Source organism: Narcine bancroftii, chromosome 4 (genome assembly GCF_036971445.1).
Source record: "Narcine bancroftii isolate sNarBan1 chromosome 4, sNarBan1.hap1, whole genome shotgun sequence".
Lineage (NCBI taxonomy): Eukaryota > Metazoa > Chordata > Chondrichthyes > Torpediniformes > Narcinidae > Narcine > Narcine bancroftii.
In genome coordinates this window covers 35701656-35722146 of record NC_091472.1, presented here as the reverse complement: position 1 = coordinate 35722146, position 20491 = coordinate 35701656, and the positions used below count along the sequence as shown (strand labels likewise).

General features: G+C 38.5%; 1 protein-coding gene across 4 annotated transcripts in view; it reads left to right on the top strand.

Moving 5' to 3' along the window:
• The window catches only part of LOC138760457 (tetratricopeptide repeat protein 7A-like), a 402683-nt gene that overhangs the window by 268975 nt on the left and 113217 nt on the right, over positions 1-20491 (top strand). Inside the window, exon 20 of one of the 4 annotated variants that reach the window (XM_069931052.1) lies at positions 13210-13935. The exons of the other annotated variants lie outside the window; for them this stretch is intronic. Coding sequence (XP_069787153.1) covers positions 13210-13224 — 15 coding nt within the window. The 3' untranslated portion in view covers positions 13225-13935. Of the gene's footprint in view, positions 1-13209; positions 13936-20491 lie in introns of those variants that run through there. 4 annotated transcript variants of the gene reach the window in all.

Here is a 20491-nt window from a genome sequence, read left to right as displayed (position 1 = left end):
ACAACCCAAGAGCTGCCAAACGCTCCTCGTACATCAGCCTTTGCATTCCTGGAATCATCCTACTAAATCTCCTCTGCACCCTCTCGAACAACATCACATTCTTTCTAAGATAGGGGGCCCAAAACTGCACACAGTACTCGAAATGAGGTCTCACCAGTGCCCCATAGAGTCTCATCAACACCTCTTTATTCTTGTACACTATTCCTCTTGAAATGAATACCAACATAGCATTTGTTTTCTTCACCACCAATTTCACCTGGTCATTAACTTTTAGGTTTCCTTGCACAAGGATACCCAGGTCCCTTTGCACATCTGAGGTCTGAATTTTCACCCCATCCAAATAGTATTCAATTGTTTCCAATTCGTACTGACTGTGGTCTTCCAAGGAGAAAGTCAAGGATCTAGTTGCAGAGGTGGGTACAGGGGCCTAGAGTTTGTAGCTTCTTGACCAGACTAAGGGAATAATGGCCGAGCTGTACTCAATGAAGACCAGCCATATGTATGAATTGCTGTTTTTGAGGTGATCCAGAGCTGAGTGAAGAGCCAGCAATATTGCATCTGCAGTGGAGCCATTGTGATGATAGGTGAATTGCAGTGTATCCCGATCCTTGCTTAGGTACATGTTAATTTTGGCCACAACCAGCCTCTCAAAGCATTTCATCACAGTATAAGTTAGTGCTACTGGGCGGTAGTCATTGAGGTAGCTCACACTACTCTTCTGGGGTACCAGGATGATTGATGCCCTTTTGAAACAGGTGGGAACCTCTGACTACAGTAATGAGAAATTGAAAATGTCCATGAACACTCTAGCTAGTCGGTTGGCACAGATTTTCAGTACCCTGACAGGAACGCCATCAGGTCCTGTTGCCTTGTGAGGCTTCATCCTCATGAATGATGTTGTGACATCACCTTCAGAGACAGATATCAGAGGGTCTTCCACCTTTTCAGGGATTCTAATAGGTTGTTGTTCTCAAAGTGGACATAGAAGGTGTTCAGATCATTGGGTAGTGAAGCATCACAGCCATCTTAGTGTTTGCCCTCGCTTTGTAGGCTGTAATGGCCTGCGTTCACTGCCATAGCTGGTGTGTATGTCTCTGTTTTTAGCTTCCTCCGGAATTGCCATTTCAAATTTATTCCGATTTAAGTCCTTTTGTCTGGAATTGCTTTGTCTGAAAACCTTGATATTTAGCTGTGTGATCATCAATAGGTAAAACTTGGAAAGAGACAGAGGAAAACTGCTGCTAATTTTCTGCTAATTGGAGACAGCAGCCACATTTCCCTGGTCCTGTCAAAATGTTGTTAAGTCGTTTTACTTGTCTAGCTCACTTCCATTTCATTATTGTCAATAAATTAGCTGATCTTTTAAGATTTTTTTAAAACTTTATTTAAAAGATAGCAAAAACATAAGATACAATATAGAAAAAAAATCAAAGAAGATTTTGCATTAACCCACCCCTACAGCCAACTCCCTTAAGGGGAGCAAAAAATATATATATATAAAAAATATTATAAATGTTAATTACATTTCAAAGTATATCTAAATGTATATATTTCAAATACGGAAACCACTTACTAACAAAAGAAAAATAATTATCATGTAAATTATAAGTAATTTTTTCCATAACAATACATGCTTTCAATTCATTATCCCAACGTGATATATTAATCTCAGTATCATCTTTCCAAGTACTAGCAACACATTTATACGCTACTGATAACACCAAACATACAAAAAAAATTGAATTTTATCCAATCCCATTCCCCTTAACAAATACAAATTTCCCAACAAAAAAAATCGTTGAATCTAACGGTAATATAAAAATATATAATTCCTCCAAAACTACTTTAATTCTTTGCCAAAATGATTGAACTTTAACACAAGTCCAAACAGCATGTAGAAAAGTTCCAATACATGAGCCACATCTAAACCAAGAATCCTAATTACTAAACCCATATTTTTGTTTAACTTTTCTGGGGTCAAGTATAATTGATGTAAAAAATTATAATTAACCATTCCATATCTTACATTAGTCAATTTAATTCATTGTCCTGACACATATTTGCCCAATCATTTTTGGGGAAAACAAATACTAAATCACTCTCCCATTTAAGTTTAGATTTCTCCCAATCTGCCTTATCCATACTATCTTGTAACAAATTATACATAAATGAAATATAACCATTTTTCAGTATAGAGGAAATCAAAGATTCAAATCTCGACAAAGTAGGTAAAATCATCTCTCTACCATAATTATCTTTTATCAAAGCTCTAAGTTGATAATATGCAAACAAAGAATTTTCAGGTATATCAAATCTTTCTCTCAGTTGATTAAAAGAAAGAAATTGCCCCTCTACAAAACAATCGTATTGTCTTTATACCTTTAGAATCCCAAATCTTTAAATGATTATTAAACATTGAGAAAGGAATAAGCTGATTGTTATACAATGGAGTTAAAATTGATAATTTATCTTTTGACCCTAGCACCCTCTTTTTTTTAATCCAAATCTTTAACAAATGTTTCAATATCGGCATATCATATTGCTGTAACAAAATCAAATTCCAACAAAATATAAATTCATGTATTTCAACCCGAGATATACACGTCATTTCCATTTTAGCCCAGCTGGGAGGCTGATCTAAATCCATCAATCTACTAATAAACTTCAACTGGTCCGCATCATAATAGTTTTGAAAATGTGGTAATTGTAGTCCGCCCAATATATACTTCCATGTAAGTCTATGCCACGCCACTCGAGCTAATTTACCTTTCCATAAAAACTCTCGCACTGCTTTATTCAAATATTGAAAAAAGCCCTAAGAATGTAAACAAGGTGGTGACTGAAATAAATATTGAATTTGAGGAAAAATATTCATTTTAATACAATTAACCCAACCAGTCAAAGTTAATGGAAGATCTTTCCACTTAATCAAATCTGCTTTAATCCGCCTTAATATAGGTACATAATTTAATTGATATAATGATTGATAATTCATATCCATAAACACACCTAAATATTTAATTTTACTTGTCCACCTTAATTTTATAATTGTTTTAAATTCAGAATAATCTCCCACTCCAACTGGTAAAATTTAACTTTTATCCCAATTAACTTTATATCCCGATAATTCTCCAAATTTCAGCAAACACTCTTGCAATTGTTTCAACATTGTTCGCAAATAAGTTAATTTTATATTCTTCATTCCTAACCTCTAATTTCTTCATTTTGCCTAATAGCCTGAGCTAACGGTTCAATAACCAATGCAAATAAGGATGGTAACAATGGGCCTGTTGAGTTGAACAAATCCATTTAAATGGTAAAGAAATCTGTCCATTTGTCACCACCCTAGCCATCGGGTTCGTATATAAAGCCTTAACCCAACCAATAAAAGAAGGGCCAAATTTAAATTTCTCTTAACACTTTAAATAAAAAATCCCACTCAACCCTATCAAAAGCTTTTTCTGTATCTAATGGAACCACCATAGGATGCTTAGGTTGCTTTCGATATGCATTGACCAAAGTAATTAATCGAAATATATTATCTGATGTATTTCTATTCTTAATAAAACCTGTTTGATCAATATGTACCAATTTAGGTAAATATTTAGCAAGTCTGTTACTTTCTAAAGTAATACTTTCGCTATAATTTTATAATCTACATTTAATAAAGAAATAGGTCTATATGAAGACACTTTTAATGGATCTCTATCTTTTTTGGGAATGACAGTTATTAAAGCACTTTAACATGATTCTGGTAATTTCTGATCTTCAGTAACTTGATTCAACACTTCTCCAAATACATTAGAGAGATCATCATAAAAAAAAAAATTATGAAATTCCACAGGGAATCCATCATCCCATGGGGACTTTTAGGCATTTCCTGAATAGCTTCCTTAATTTCAAAATCCATAAATGAAGATTCCAATTCCTGAACCTCATTTCCATCTAATACCGGTAACTTTAATTTCAATAAGTAAGAGTCAATGGAACCATTATCCTGTTTCCCCTCAGCAGTATATAATTTTAAATAAAATGTATAAAACTGGTCATTTATTTCCTGAGGTTTATAAGTGACTTTTGAATTCTTCTTAACAGCATTAATAATCCAAGATATCTGTTCAGCTTTCAATTGCCAAGCAAGTACCTTATGAGCTCTTTCCCCCAACTCATAATAACGTTGTTTAGATCAATTAATTAAGTGCTCAAACTGATAAGTTTGTAAAGTATTATAACGTAATTTCAACCTCGCTAATGCAACTTTTTTTATCTTCTGTTACATCTTTCTGAAAATCTTTCTCAAACTCAGCAATCTTATTTTCTAACTCTAAACTTTCTGCCATGTATTGTTTCTTAACTTTCGTAGAATAACTAATAATCTGTCCCCTCAAATAAGCTTTTAAAGCATCCCATATTACAAAATGACTATCCACAGACTTAACGTTCTCGGTCAAAAATAAAGAGATATGTTCTTTAACAAAAGTAACAAACTCTGGTTTTTTTCAATCTTCTTCTTTGGCTTGGCTTCGCGGACGAAGATTTATGGAGGGGTAAATGTCCACGTCAGCTGCAGGCTCATTTGTGGCTGACAAATCCAATGCGGGACAGGCAGACACGGTTGCAGGGGAAAATTGGTTGGTTGGTTGGGGTTGGGTATTGGGTTTTTCCTCCTTTGTCTTTTGTCAGTGAGGTGGGCTCTGCGGTCTTCTTCAAAGGAGGTTGCTGCCTGCCGAACTGTGAGGCGCCAAGATGCACGGTTTGAGGCGATATCAGCCCACTGGCGGTGGTCAATGTGGCAGGCACCAAGAGATTTCTTTAGGCAGTCCTTGTACCTCTTCTTTGGTGCACCTCTGACACGATGGCCAGTGGAGAGCTCGCCATATAACACGATCTTGGGGAGGCGATGGTCCTCCATTCTGGAGACGTGACCTACCCAGTGCAGTTGGATCTTCAACAGCATGGATTCGATGCTGTCGGCCTCTGCCATCTCGAGTACTTCGATGTTAGGGATGAAGTCGCTCCAATGAATGTTGAGGATGGAGCAATAACATTGCATTAAACCTCCATCTAAATGATGGACATACTACCTCCAAATTTTCACAAGAAAAAAGTAATAATGAATGATCTGATATAACTCTACTTTTATATTCAGCTCTTAATACTCTACCTTGTAAATGTGCTGATGCCAAAGATAAATCAATTCTAGAAAACAAATCATGTCGTGAAGAATAAAAAGAAAAATCTTTCTCTGTAGGATTAACTTTTTTCCAGATATCCACCAAATTTAAATCTTTTATTAACGCATTAATTTGTGTTGCCATCTTTGATTTCCTTATACTTTTTGGTTTTCTATCCAATAAAGGGTCCAAAACACAGTTAAAATCACCACCAGCTAAAACATTTTCATTATCTTGAGTTAACAATAGAAAAGCTTCTGAAATAAACCACTCATCATCTATATTAGGGGCATAAAGATTCAACAAAGTCCAAGATTCAGCAAATATTTTACAGTTCACTCTTAATACTCTGCCAGCATACCCCTCTGAAGATTCCAATTCAAAGGGTAATGTTTTATGAATCAATATCATTACTCCTCTTGCCTTAGAATTAAAAGAAGAAAAAACATGACCAACCCAATTTCTTTTCAATTTCAAATGTTCTTTTCCAGTCAAATGTGTTTCTTGTAAAAAAAAATATCAATTTTCACTTTTTTAATATAAGCCAATATTCTCTTTCTCTTAATTGGATTATTTAATCCCTGAACATTAAAAATTGCAAAATTCAATTTAGACATTTTTTTAACTAATATATATATATATATATATACACACACACACACTGTAAAATAATGCTTCCCTCTATAATTCTTCCCAAAAAAACCCTAAAAAAATTTAAAACAATAACAGAAAAATACAAACAAAAATACCCAAAGGTAGTAATACCCTAAAAGTCTGGGTGTGGTATACCCACTAGCAGCAGATGACTATCAAAGTTTTCAGTATCATCCCCCCCCCCCCCCTCCCCCAGCCAGATACATATTTATTATTTAATCAAACACAATAGAATATAGTCCATATATTCAGCCCAATGATGCCAAGCCCAACGACTCTCCAGATCTTCAACATCAAGAAGACTTTGTGTCAACTCCTCTTTCTTTCTATTCTTTCCATATTTTCCATTCTTTCCATTCCCTTGTCCATTTCCATTTCCATTTACCCTCCTCTTAGGAGACAACGGAGGAGAACACCCATTTCTTTGCAATCTGGCAAAGAATTAGCAAAACCCAAAGCAGCATGATCATTCTCAAAAAATTGATATTTAAAATTTCCATAAAAACCTACAAAATTGCAGGATAACGAAAAACAAACTTGTAGCCTTTTTGCCACAAAACATCTTTGGCCGTATTAAATTCTTGTCGTCTTCTAATAACTCTTAGCTCAAATCAGCATAAAAGAACACTCCGTTATTTTGAACCATTAATGGACACTGATTCAGCCATGCTTTCTGTACTGCCATACGTAAAATCATTTCTCTATCTTGATATTTTAAACAATGAACCAAGACTGCTCTCGGTGTTTGTCCTGGAAGTGGTTTTCTTCTCAGAGCTCTGTGAGCCCTATCCAGTTCCAAACCTTCAGGAAAAAGCTCTTTACCCAGCACCTCTGGGATCCAGTACTTAAAAATTTTTATAGGGTCAGCACCTTCAATGTCCTCTGGAAGACCAACTATTTTCACATTATTCCTTCGGCTTTGATTTTCCAACGAATCAATCTTCTTCATTAAATCTCTTTTTTGAATCTCCCAATCTACAAAAGAACCTTCCACTTTTTCCATTTTTTCTCTATTACATTCTACCTGATTTTGAGACTCAGAAAAGGCTGTTTCAATTTTCTTAAAATTATCTTGCACAGTATCAACTGATTTTATACATCTATTAATATCACTTTTAACTAGTTATTTCCTGTTTCACAGTTGACATTTCATCACACAAGGTATTCATTTTTATTTTCATCTCCATAAATCCTTGATTCACTTGAGTTGATATTTGTTTTTACATATTATGGATTTGAAAAGCAATCCCTTCCAAAACAGTAAACACTGAATCCATTCCAGATTCCACTTCCACTTTTTGAGATCCACCTCCTTTAACTGCAAGCTCCTCCTCCTGAACAAATTCCAATAAGGTAAGTTCCTCTTCTTCCTCAGTCATCATAGGTCCTTTGGCTGAACGGCTGCGAGTCTGGGCACCCAACACTAGCACCCCGACCTCTTTGGGATGCCGGAGTTCGGGCTCTCCCACAGCCCATACTTTATCCAGCAATTCTCAGACCCGGGGTGCCCCTCGCAGGACAGGCAAAGCCTTTAGATGCGCAAGAGCGTCCTCCAACGCTACCCTGCGCACCACTGGGCCGCCCAGCGAGGTCGCGGGTTCCCTTGTTGGCCGTGCCGCACGCGTGCACGACTTCACGTGAACGCGGGTTGGCAGCAACCAAGCTCACCAATGTGTTGGCGCTATCTTGCGGAGACAGGATCGGCGCCGGAGTCAAACTCGAACGGGCTGGAGTCCTCTGAGGCATGGAGACTCACAATGACGACTCCATGGATTCAGCTATGCAAGTAGGTCTCAATTCTTCCACACTTTTGTATGGTAATTTTTTCTGAAGTTGAGGTTTAAATTTTTTCACATTAGATGCCATCATAAATCACTGTTATTTAAGCAACTATAAATATTATGAATAAGCACTTTTATGCTTTTTAAAAACCGGGTATTTAGTGATCCAGCTGGGGAAAGGTGGAATACACGTCTTTCTTCTATGCCATCTTGCCACGCCCCCCCCCCCCCCCCGATGTTTTAAGTTCATAAGTTTGTAAAGATTCACATAGCATGAGTTAATACATGCCAATAGACTTGAATAAACAGGCCATAGATGGACTTAATATTTGAACTCTGTGAAGTAGCCTTCAAATAAATAATTTGATTTTTTTTGATCTACCTAATGATTGTTTTATAGTCTTTTGAAATGAGAGTATTTGGGAGCAACTTGGTGTATAGACTAAATTACATCACTGATCCAATGTGTAAATTGAATCAGAGAACACTATACCACAGAAACTGGCCCATTGGCGCATCTAGTCCATGTCAAACTATTCTGCCTAGCTGCATTGACCTACATCCGGACCATACCCCTCCCCTCCGCACCCTATCCAATCTTCTCTTAAATGTCAAAATCAAACCTGCATCCACCTCCATCACTGGCAGCTCTCCCACATTCTCACCACTCCCCCAAAAGCTTCCCTTAAATATTCTTGTTTTACCCAACCTTGGTGAAAAAAAAAGCCTGTTTGCATTTACCCTATCTATGTCCCTCAGAATTTTGTATTCCTCTATCAAATCGCTCCTCATTCTCCTTCACTCCAGGGAATAATGTTGTAACCTATAGACCAGTGGTTCTTATCCTTTTTCTTTCCACTCGCATAATCCCTTACTAACACAGCACCAATGGCGACAACCACTGTTATAGTCTGTTTCCCTATAACTCAGCTCTTCAAGTCCCAGCAATATCCTTGTAAATTTTCTGTGCACTCTTTCAATTTTATTGATATATTTTCTGTAAGTAGGTGACCAAAACTATACACAATACTCCAAATTTGTCCTCGCTAATGTCTTATACAACCTCTCCATAACAACTCAACTGCTGTGCTCAGTATTTTGATTTATGAAGGCCAATGAGCCAAAACAATCCTATCTGTCTGTGACACTACTTTCAAGGAATTAATGTATTTGTATTCCCAGATCCATCTGTTCTGCCGCACTCAGCAGTTCCCTACCATTTACCATGCAAGTCCCACAATGCAACTCACCACAGTTGTCAGTATTAAACTCCATCTGCCATTTTGCAGCCCATTTTTCCAGCTGCCCCAGATCCTGTTCCAAGCTATCTTATCCTTTCTTTCTGACCACAACATCCCCAATCTTAGGGTCATCTGCAAATTTGCTGATCCAATTGTACTGGCTATAACCACACCAGCAGTGCGAGTATAAGACAGCTTTAATAAACTAATATGTACACTAAGAGGTCTTGTCTCTCTGCAAGACGAACCTGGAAGGCTAGACTGTAGCTCTGGACTGCTTTATATGACCCCCGGTGACCTAGTGGTGTAATTACATATCACCACACCAATTTACAACATTATCATCCAGATAATTGATATAGATGGCAAACAAAAATGGATCCAGCACCAATCCCTGAGACGCACCACTAGTCACAGGCCTCCAGTGAGAGAGGCAATGCTCTACTACAGTGGTTTTCAAACTGCCGCCCCCTAATCTCACATTCCACGTTAAGTAATCCCTATGCCCTAAATGCTCTGTGATTATAAGGGATTGCTTAAGGTGGGATGTGAGTGGGAAGGGAAGGATGAAAATCACTGCTCCAGACCCAATTGTTACTGAAATATTTTGCTTGAGGAAAAATTGCCATTGGCCCATTTCCTATGGAGTTAGGAAACTGTGTACATAACGAGTGAATTAGGTACAATTAAAAACAGTGGTTTTCAAACTTTTTCTTTCCTCTCACATACTACTTTAGGCAATCTTTTTCTAATCACAGAGCACTTACGGCATAGGGAATGCTTAAGGTGGAATGTGAGTTTGAGGGCAGTTTGAAAACCACTGCTCTACTACCTCTTTCCAGCTTCTCCCAACATCTAATCCAATTTACTTCCTCACAATGAGTACCAAGTGACTGAACCTTCTTGACTAACCTCTCATGCAGGACCTTGACAAAGGTCCTATGAAGTCCATGTAGACAACATGAATGCTTTTCCTTCATCAACTTGTTCTGAGCTGTGCAGTAAAACTTTATAAATGTCTCAATTCATTCAAAATTTATTTTATTTTAAAAAACAAACTGAACTTTCATTGAACGAACACAAGGAACAGTGAAGCCATTGTCAAAACTATGCAGGTCAATGAAATCAGACGTGATTTTGCAATCAACATTTCCAGTGGCTTGACTTCCTGTTAAAAGTATTGATCAAATACATGTTAATTACTTTATTGCTTATTTGAGGTTAAAATGATGTCATGATGTTACTGTGCTGTAACATACAGAATGCAAGATACTTATATAATAGATATAGATAGATAGAACGAGAAAGATTTTTCATGAGCTCAAGTTTAAAATGTTATGATTCAACACGGAAGGAAGGAAAAAAGTCAATAAGTTTAAAGCTTACAGAATGTAGATCACCAGAAAATTGACTATCTTAAAACATTACTGCCTTGTGCAGATTTGTTTCTGTATTTCTTTCTAAAATGTAATTGACTGCATTTAGGGATATTATGCAGCCATGAAATTATGCTAAATTAAAAAAATCACAATGAAAATGTTGCATTTGAGAGCTGTCGATTGTGCGTGAAAATATTTTGGGAGGCAAAATACGAACTCCTGAGAAATAGTTCCAGAAGGAGGAAGGAGAGTGAAGTTGGATCTAAGTTGTAGTGAGAATGCTTAAAAAAGGGTAAATCCAGGGTGTATTTGGATAAAAGATGGGCATCAATTCTGTAGTCTGTGGAGTGCTGCCCGTATTCATGTGGATAAAATGAGAGGGAAGAGAAAAAAAACACAAAATGCTGGAGAAGCACAGCAGGTCAAACAGTGTCCTTTACAGAGCAAAGTGATTCCACATCATTATTAATTTATTTTTCTTCCAAAATCATAACCTTGATTAGGGGGAGGGGGATAGATTAGTTTTAGTCTTATAGGTGTTTTTTTTTAATCCTTATTATTTTAATTTAACAGTCCTATAATGGGTCTGACATGGTTACATTCATTATGTTTACTACTAGATGGAGTTATTACAAGTAACTATTAGTTGGTTTTTTTTCTCTCTCTCTCTTTGGTATGTATTTGCCTGTATACAATTGATTCAATATGTAATTGCCATTTCTTATGTTGTGCTTATTATGGTAAACTCAATAAAAATATACTGAAAAGAAAATAAAGGTAGAAATGCATAATCAACATTTTAGGCTTGATCCCTTCATCAAGGTTATGTATCTTTACCTTTGCTACATGAAGGACATTGTCTGACCTGTTGAGCTTCTCCAGCATTTAGTATTTTTTACTTCACCCAAGGTGTCTACAGATTTTCGTGATTTACTTTTAATTATGAGGAGAGTCTGGAAGCTAGCTGTTTTACTTATATTACCTAATATCTGATTAGCATTTTCCTTGGAGTGTATGAGGAGAATTAGAAAAGTTCTCAAGATATGTGAACACTTTTCAACTTCTAAACTGATGTGGTTATTTTTGTGCTACTGAGGAATTAAAATTTCACCAAAATAAACTCAAACTTCCCAGAGCAATTTACCAGAGATGTAATGTTTATTGAATTAATTGTCATATTCTCTGAAAATCAAATATTGCAACTATCTTTTATTCAAATATCCTGAGCTTATTTCTTTTTAATCTGTATGTTATCATTGTGTTGAGAGCTGCGAAATGGAATTCAACCTCCTTCCCACGGGCAGCGAGAATGCAGATTACCCAAAGGAACTGCTCACACTAACCATCCAAGACTCTCATATTCACGAAACAATATTTATTTATTTATTTGTATCTTTGAATATTTTCCCTGCATACATATTATTTGTGTGTGTGTGTGTGTGTGTGTGTGTGTGTGTGTGTGTGTGTGTGTGTGTGTGTTATGTCTCATGTGTCTGCATATTTTGCACTGAAAACACTTTTTTGTCAGATTGTACTTGGGCAATCAGATGACAAACTTGACTTGGCTGAAGCATAGATAGAGCACATTGATTGCTCTTTGGTTGTGAGCCATTCAACAAACATGATTATTTATCACAAACAGCGAAGGAGAGAGGCTTATTTAACAAAGTCTCAGTGCACAGCAGGTTACTGGGATTCATAAAATTCACAAAACTCAGTAGTCAAGTGAGTTAATCAGGAAAGTCTGCTGACGCGATGGTTCTTGTGCAATATACAAAAGTGGTGGGGAAGCTCAGCAGGTCACCCAGGGTCCACAGGAAGGAGAGGTATATAACCAATGTTTTTGGCCTGAGCCCTTCATCAAGGTATGAGCAGAAAATAGGCAGGTGCCTGAATAAAAAGGTTGGGGAAGGAGGGACTAAAGGGTAGGGAGAGGAGCATAGGTTAATAGGCAAGATATCAGAATCAGAATTTATAGTCATCAACACGTGTCATGAAATTTGTTGTTTTGAGGCAGCATTTTTGTACATTACTGGTTCAAAAATTACGATGTTACATTTTTTTAAAAATAAATTTGTGAAAGGAAGAGAAAAAGTGAGGTAATGTCTATGGTTCATTTTCTAATCAGAAATCTGATGGCAGAAGGGAATAAGTCATTTTTGTAACATTGGGCATTCATCTTCAGGGTTCTGTATCTCCTCCTTGATGGTAACAGTGAGAAGAGGGTATGGCCTAGGTGCTGAGGGTCCTTGATGATAGAGGCTACTTTCTTGAGACACTGCCTCTTGTAGATTTCCTTAATGGAGTGAGGACTGATGCCCAAGGCATTGGGTAAGTTCACAACTCTCTGTAGACTTTTCCTATACACACCAGACAGTGATGCATCCAGTCAGAATGGTCTCCACAGTATACCTGTAAAAATTTGCAAGAGTCTTTGGTGACATATCAGATCTCCTCAAACTCCAAATGAAGTATAGCTTGAAGTTCTTAACCATTTCCACTGCTGACACTTTGAAAATGACTGGTTTGTGATCTCCTGGTTTCCCCTTCCTGAAGTCCACAATCATTTCCTTAGTTTTGCTGATTTTGAGTGCAAGGTTGTTGTTGTGACATCACTCAACTAGTTGATCTATCTCACTCCTGTACACTTCTTCATCACTGTCTGCGATTCTGCCAATGACTGTGGTGTCATGAGCAAATTTTTTAGATGACATTTGAATTGTGCCTAGGCATGGGTGGAGAGGGAGTAGAGCAGTGGACTAAGCACTTATTCTTGAGGTGCATCTGTGTTGATTGTCAGTGAGGAGGAGACGTTCTTACCAATTCACATTGACTGTGGTCTTCCAATGAGGAAGTCATGGATCCAGTTGCAGATGGATATGCCGAAGCTTGAAGCTTGCTGACCAGTACTGAGAAGTTGTTGGTGTTGAAATCTGAGCTATAATCGATTAAAAAGTAGTCTGACATTGCTGTTTTCCAGGTGATCCAGGGCTGAGTGGAGAGCCAGTGAGAGTGCATCTGCTGTGGAGCGATTGTGAGGTTAGGTGAATTATTGTCATCGAGGAAGCTCACTCAACTCTTCTTGGGCACTGGGATGATTGATGCCCTTTTGAAGAAGATAGGAACCTCCAACTACAATAATGAGAGACTGAAAATGTCCACGAACACTCCACTTTCTTGATTGGCACAGATGTTCAGTACACTGCCAGGAACACCATCAGGGCCTGACACCCTGCGAGGGGTCACCCTCTTGAAAGATGTTCTGATGTTGGCATCAGAGATAGATATCACAGGGTTACCAGCTTCTGCAGTGATTCTCATTAGTACCATTGAATTCTCCTTTCCAAATTCTTGTATGATGTAATGAACTGCAAGCCCTGCCACAGCTAGCGAGTATCTGATTCTCTTTCTAGCTTCACTCGGAATTGCCTCTTTCCTGTTAAGATAGCCTCCTGTAGGTCATATCTGTATTTCTTGTAGAAATCTGGATCACCAGTCTTAAACGCCATTGGCCTAGCCCTCAGCAAGTTGCAAATCCTTTGAATTAGCCACGGATTTTAGTTGGTGTACTCACGGTATTTGTGGGTGGGCCCACACACATCCACACAAGTCCTGATGAAGTCAGTAACTACTGTGGCATATTAATTCAAGTTATTCATTCATTCATGTAGATGGGAGAGTAGAAGAGAAAAAAAGCTGAGGTGATAGGGGGAGAGGGTAGCTCTGAATAGAGAGGGTAGGGGTGGGAAACTGGAAAAAAAGAGATATAGTACGATAGGGAAAGAGAGAGGGAGATGGGGTGGGTGGGGTGGCTAACAGAAACTGGAGAAGTCAATGTTAATGGCATCTGTTTGGAGAGTGTCCAGACAGAAGATTGGGTGTGGTTCATCCACTTTGTGGGTGGGCTCAGTTTAGCAAACATGTCAGACATATGAATGGACTCAATAGGTAGTCAATTGATTGAACTTCAAGAAATTAATTGCGCTGTTGTGCCTTCATGCTGAATTAAGAGAGGGAAATTTCAATGCAAGGTGATACCAGACTGACCAAATGTTGGGCAAGTATAAATACCCAACACACGCAGTTGAGGTAGGTTTATTCCTGTATATTTGTGTTAGTAAAATTGCTTCTTTTTGATTCTACAATGTCACAGTTGATGGCATTGATTAGCATACTGGTAGCACAATTCTATTATAGCACCAGCCACCCAGATTTGCATTTGCTGGTGTTTATATGGAGTTTGTACCTTCTCCCCATGATTGCATGGGTTTCCTCCAGTTGCTCTGGTTTCCTCCTACATTCCAAAGATGTACAGGGTTAGTAGGTTAATTGGTATGTGGTGTATTGGGGCATCGTGGGCTCATGGATCGGAAGGTCCTGTTACAGTGTTCTATCAATAAATTAAAAATTATTGTCTTATACATTTTCTCTGGGTGCAAATTTGAAGGTATTGCATTTCAAAATCTGCATGGCTGAAATGGCATCAAGTCCCTTTTAACAAATTATTACTAAGTACCAGCTCTTCATTATTCCACTGCAACATCCTTTTGAAGCAGTTGGGAGGGGGTGTTAGTTTCTGAAGTTCAATCAACCATTAAAGAGTTGGCAGAATCTCAAGTTGATATGCTTATTTTTTTCATGTTCAGCAAAAGGTACCAAGGATGCCATAAATTGATATACAAATAACTTAAAATACCTGCTAGCATTTCCTTAGAGACTTCAGAGTATTGCAAAGCTAGCATTTATACTTTTCCAATTTGACCAGATGTTTGGCAGCAAAACAACTTGTGTGGATTTCATCAGCTAGAAAGAATACTCGTTATTTTGTGTTCGCTTACTGCTAAAGTGTGGAGACGTCCTCTCAAACACATGATAAGACTTTCAGGGAGACTTTGTCAATACCTCACCAACCAACACTCAACCAACACTTATTCTGTGAATACAGTCAAGACTTATCCTAATCACCCTGATATCTTCTAGGATTAAAAACATAGAAGATAGGAGCAGGTGTAGGTCCTTCGGCCCTTCGAGCCTGCTCCGCCATTCAATGAGATCATGGCTGATCTTAAAGTTCAGTACCCCGTCCCCGCCTTCTCTCCGTAACCCCTAATTTCCTTATACTGAAGAAATATATCTAATTCCCTCTTAAATATATTCAATGAACCTGCCTCTACTGCCCTCTGTGGCAATGAATTCCACAGATTCACCACCCTCTGGGTAAAGAAATTCCTCCTCATCTCGGTCCTAAACGGTTTGCCTATTATCCTCAAACCATGGCCCCGGGTTCTGGACTCCCCCACCATTGGAAGCATCTCTTCTGCATCCATTCTGTCCAGTCCTTCCAGAATTTTATATGTCTCTATGAGATCCCCTCTCAATTTTCTAAAATCCAGTGAGTACTATCCCAAATTGCTCAATCTTTCCTCATAAGTCATTCCTGCCATTCCAGGTATCAGCCTGGTGAATCGCCTTTGCACTCCCTCCATTGCAAGAACATCCTTCCTCAGATAAGGTGACCAAAACTGCACACAATACTCCAGATGTGGTCACATCAAGGCTCTGTACAGCTGCAGTAAGGTATCCTTATTCCTATACTCAAACCCTCTTGATATGAAGGCCAACATACCATTTACCTTTTTAACCGCCTGCTGTGCCTGCATGCTCGCCTTCAGTGACTGGTGCACAAGAACCCCTAGGTCTCTCTGTACTTCCCCATCTTCCAATCTATTGCCATTCAAATAGTAATCTGCCCTCCAGTTTGTATTACCAAAGTGGATAACCTCACATTTATCCACATTATAGTGCATTTGCCATGTATCTGCCCAGTCCCCCAATTTATCCAAATCACACTGGAGCTTCCTGACCCCCTCCTAGCTTAGTGTCATCTGCAAATTTGGAGATATTACATCCAATCCCCTCATCTAGATCATTAATGTAAATTGTAAACATCTGGGGTCCCAGTACAGATCCCTGTGGCACCCCACTGGTCACCGCCTGCCACTCAGAAAATGAGCCGTTTATCCCAAATCTCTGTCTTCTATCTGCCAGCCAGTTCTCAATCCACATTAATACCTTGCCCCCAATCCCTTGAGCCTTGATTTTGCATGCCAGTCGTTTATGTGGGACCTTATCAAAGGCCTTTGAAAGTCCAGGTACACCACATCTACTGGCTGTCCTCCATCTATTTTACCTATCACCATCTCGAAGAATTCCAATAGATTTTTCAAGCACGATTCACCTTTTGTAAATCCATGTTGACTCTGTTCGATCCCTTCTCTGCTAGTCATATGCTCCACTATTACACCCTTAATAATGCATTCCATCATTTTGCCCACTACTGATGTAAGGCTCACTGGCCTATAATTCCCCGCTTTTTTTCTACCCCCCTTTTTAAATAGTGGGTTAACATTAGCTACCCTCCAATCCATGGGTACTGATCATGAGTCTATCGAGTTCTGGAAAATAATTCTTAAAGCATCTGCTATCTGAATGTCCACTTCCTTAAGTACCCTAGGATGTAGATTGTCAGGCCCTTCAATCCCTTCAATTTCCCCAAGACCATGTCCTTAGAGATACTGATTTCTTTCAGCTCCTCCCTTGCATTAGTCTCTATGTTTCCCAACATCCTTGAGAGGTTATTTCTATCCTCTCTTGTGAAAACAGAACTAAAGTAAGAATTTAATTGATCTGCCATTTCCTTATTCCCCATTATATATTCCCCTGATTCTGACTGCAAGGGACCTACTCTGGATTTCACCCATCTTTTCCTCTTGACATATCTATAAAAGCTTTTGCAGTTGGTTTTTATATTTGCCACAAGCTTACTTTCGTAATTTATTTTTGCCCTCTTGATTAATCCCTTTGACCTCCTTTGCTGCATCTTGAACTGTTCCCAGTCTTCGAATTTGGTACTTTTTTAGGCCAATTGATATGCTCTCTCTTTGGACCTAATGCTGTCTCTAATTTCCCTTGTTATCCACGGTTGTGTCTCCTTTTTTGGTTTATTTTTCTGCCAAACCGGTATAAACGATTTCTGCAATTCTTCCATTAGATCTGTGAATGCTTTCCATTGTCTATCCACCGTCAACCCCCCCCCCCATAAACACCACCCAATCCAAGTTTTCCACTCTCCAAGACATTCATCCTCTCCTCAACCTGCACCAAATGCACTTTAGAATGCTTCAAATTAAACTGAAAAAAATCCAAATCTAAAACAACTTGTTAGAATGTACTTGGCATACTTTTCATTTGAATGACATTGGGTGTAAAAGCCATAAAAGTAACAACATGATTAGCATAACGGCTAGCGTAATGCTGTTACGGAGCCAGCTATTGAGACTGAGTTCCAAATCCCATGCTCTTCCCATGTCTGTGTGGGTTTCCTTCCCTATGGGCTCTGGTTTCCTCCCACCATTCGAAATGTACCCGGGGTTGTAGGTTAATTGGGTGCAATTGGGTGGCACGGCTCATGGGCTGAAATGGCCTGTTATATGTATGTCTAAAATTTAAAAATAACTTGGTTTACAGTCATGGAAAACATATGCTTACCTAAGTTGAGAATGACTTAGAGTTTAACAGCATAGGAACAAGTCCTTTTTCCTGTGCTATTGTGCCATGCACAATCTTTCTCCTCGATTATCTGTTCATTTACTTGTTAAATACATCCAACTTGTATCAATGTCAGATATTTAATTATTCCAGTGCCACTGATACTGCAGTTTGCAATCTATTGCAAATTCAGTGTGCTGACGGAGAGTGTGTATGGCATAAAATAGTGCACCTCAAGAATTTTAAGAAATGAAAAGTAAATGTCATGGATTTAGAAGAAGATAGAGTCATCCATAATCAACATTTTAACAAGTGCTTGAAAATAAAGGTTAATGCTTCAAAGGATATTATTCCTGGTTTTAGAACACAAAAACATAGTGAGATTTAAACAATTTCCGTTTGATCATTTTTCTGTGCACCAGGTGGCGGATGTTTAAGACACACACTCAATGCTCTCTGTTAAGGTTGGTGCTGTGTGTGGGGCATGTAATTTAATCTTTTTAATTGATGGTAGTCACATTGTAGAGAAGGCCTTTGGCAGAGGAAAAGCACTTTAATGCAGGGCAAGGCAGTATGTAAGCTTGAGTAACTGATCTGGTGTCTCTTTGCCAAAGGATTGGCAGCTTGTCATTTACAATTTGCATACAGAATAATATATGCAAGGTACACATTTAGTGTAGCCTTTGAAGCGTGAGCAACATTTTGTTTTTCAGAAACTTTGGTCAGCATCTTATACTCCAGGACTGCAGACACCACAGGAAAGACTGATTAAATACACCTTCATTGTGCTCCAGTAGTGGGCCTGGATACCAAGTGGGCTTTCTCCACTGCAATATCCTTCAAGAAAGGCACTGGTGCACAAAAATGCAGAATTTTTCTGGGACAGAAGACATTCTCTGCTACTGTTGTTTAATCTTTTAGGGATCATAACTTGTGCTTTTCAAGACCAGAAAGTATAATATTTTGTCTCAAAAGTTGTACCACAAGAGAAATCTTGAAGAGATTGATCTATTTATGATTTTCACTTCTACTTTTAAATTAAGAACAGAGCATTGAAATACCAAGATGGTTGGTCAATGCCTGGAAGTGAAATAATATGTTTATTTTTCAAGCAGTGACCCTTCAGGTCATACAATAAACCCCAATATTTTTCTTTTGGATGCTAACTGGTCAGCTCTGTTTTTCCTGTTTTTTTTTATCTGCACTTTCCACTGGGCTTGCTTTTATTAGCACAATAACCCCCGTAAGTCAAATGAATAATTAAATCAGCTAACTCAGGATAGCGGTTATCATCACATTTATAACATGCCATTTGTTCTCTTCACAAATACTCTAAACACTGGGAATGTGCTTTGTATTTAGTATCTGAAGAGAAGAACAATAGGTTTGCACTTTGGTCTCTTCATTAGTACAGTTCCATTGAGCCAAACGGAACGCGCAGAGTCGGATTCATTTGATTGTTCCCACTGTACTTATTCGCAACTGTGTTTGTTTGTACCTATTTTTGAAAAAACTCTGTTGTTTGTTTTCGTCATCATTGATGCTAAAAGTGGCCCGTGCATCTGGAAGAGGTTAGATTTCTTTGATTTCCACATGTTCTTTATTGAAAGAAGGAAATGGTGGTCTGGAGGTGCCCTCACCAGAAACTGTATGTCTAAACTGACACAGACACAGTTACAACCGTAGACAACAAATTGCTTGTAGAGCTCAGTGTTCAGTAGAAATGTTCAGTCAGCAGTTCTGTTCGGATCCAACATGTTGACTGCTCATGGGTGCTGACTGACCTTGCTGAGTTCCTCCAGCAATTCTTTGTCTACTCAAGATTCTTGAATCTGCAGCTTTTCTGTCTCTCTGTTCTACTCCACTGCAAATTCTCAAAGTGTGCCTGCTTGGAGGAAGTCCTTCTTTCTCTCTTCAAAGGAAGTTCTGTGAACCTCTCTCCTAATGTTTCATGTACTGCAATTCCTACTGATTTCCAACTCTAACACTATATTCTCATCAAGACTAACTATACTCTATCACCTCTGGGCCCCTCCCTCCTCAGCTGCTTTCCCCATTATATATGCAATTTGACCTCATCTGTCTTTTCTTGATGAAGGGTTCAGATCCAAAACATTGACTGACCATTTCTACCCATGGATGCTGCCTGACCTGCAATTCTAGCATCTGCAGCTGTTGTGTTTCTTATCAGTTGCAGCAGTGGGCAACTTTTATTTCCATGATTTTGAAGTTGCTAGCTTCGCCTATGATAAAGAATGCATTTACAGCACAATTAAACAATTGAATTAACTGATTCTGATTAGTTGGTTAAATGTGAATCATCGCAATTATAATTGCAGACCTCATCACCGAGACAAGAAATGCTAGGAATGTGCATTGTCATTCAGCACCTGAAAGAAATAGGTCTTGCTTTGGGTAGGTTCCTTCAATCAAAAGCTGCTAATACTGTTCATATTTCAAGCTGGGCATTTATTGCTTCTCCCTTTTTAAATCCATTATTGCTGTGCTGAAGTTGCACCAGTTTTATTCTTATCACACTGGAATTCCTCTATCTTCTTTGGCTTGGCTTTGCGGACGAAGATTTATGGAGGGGGTAAAAGTCCACGTCAGCTGCAGGCTCGTTTGTGGCCGACAAGTCCGATGCGGGACAGGCAGACACGGTTGCAGCGGCTGCAGGGGAAAATTGGTTGGTTGGGGTTGGGTGTTGGGTTTTT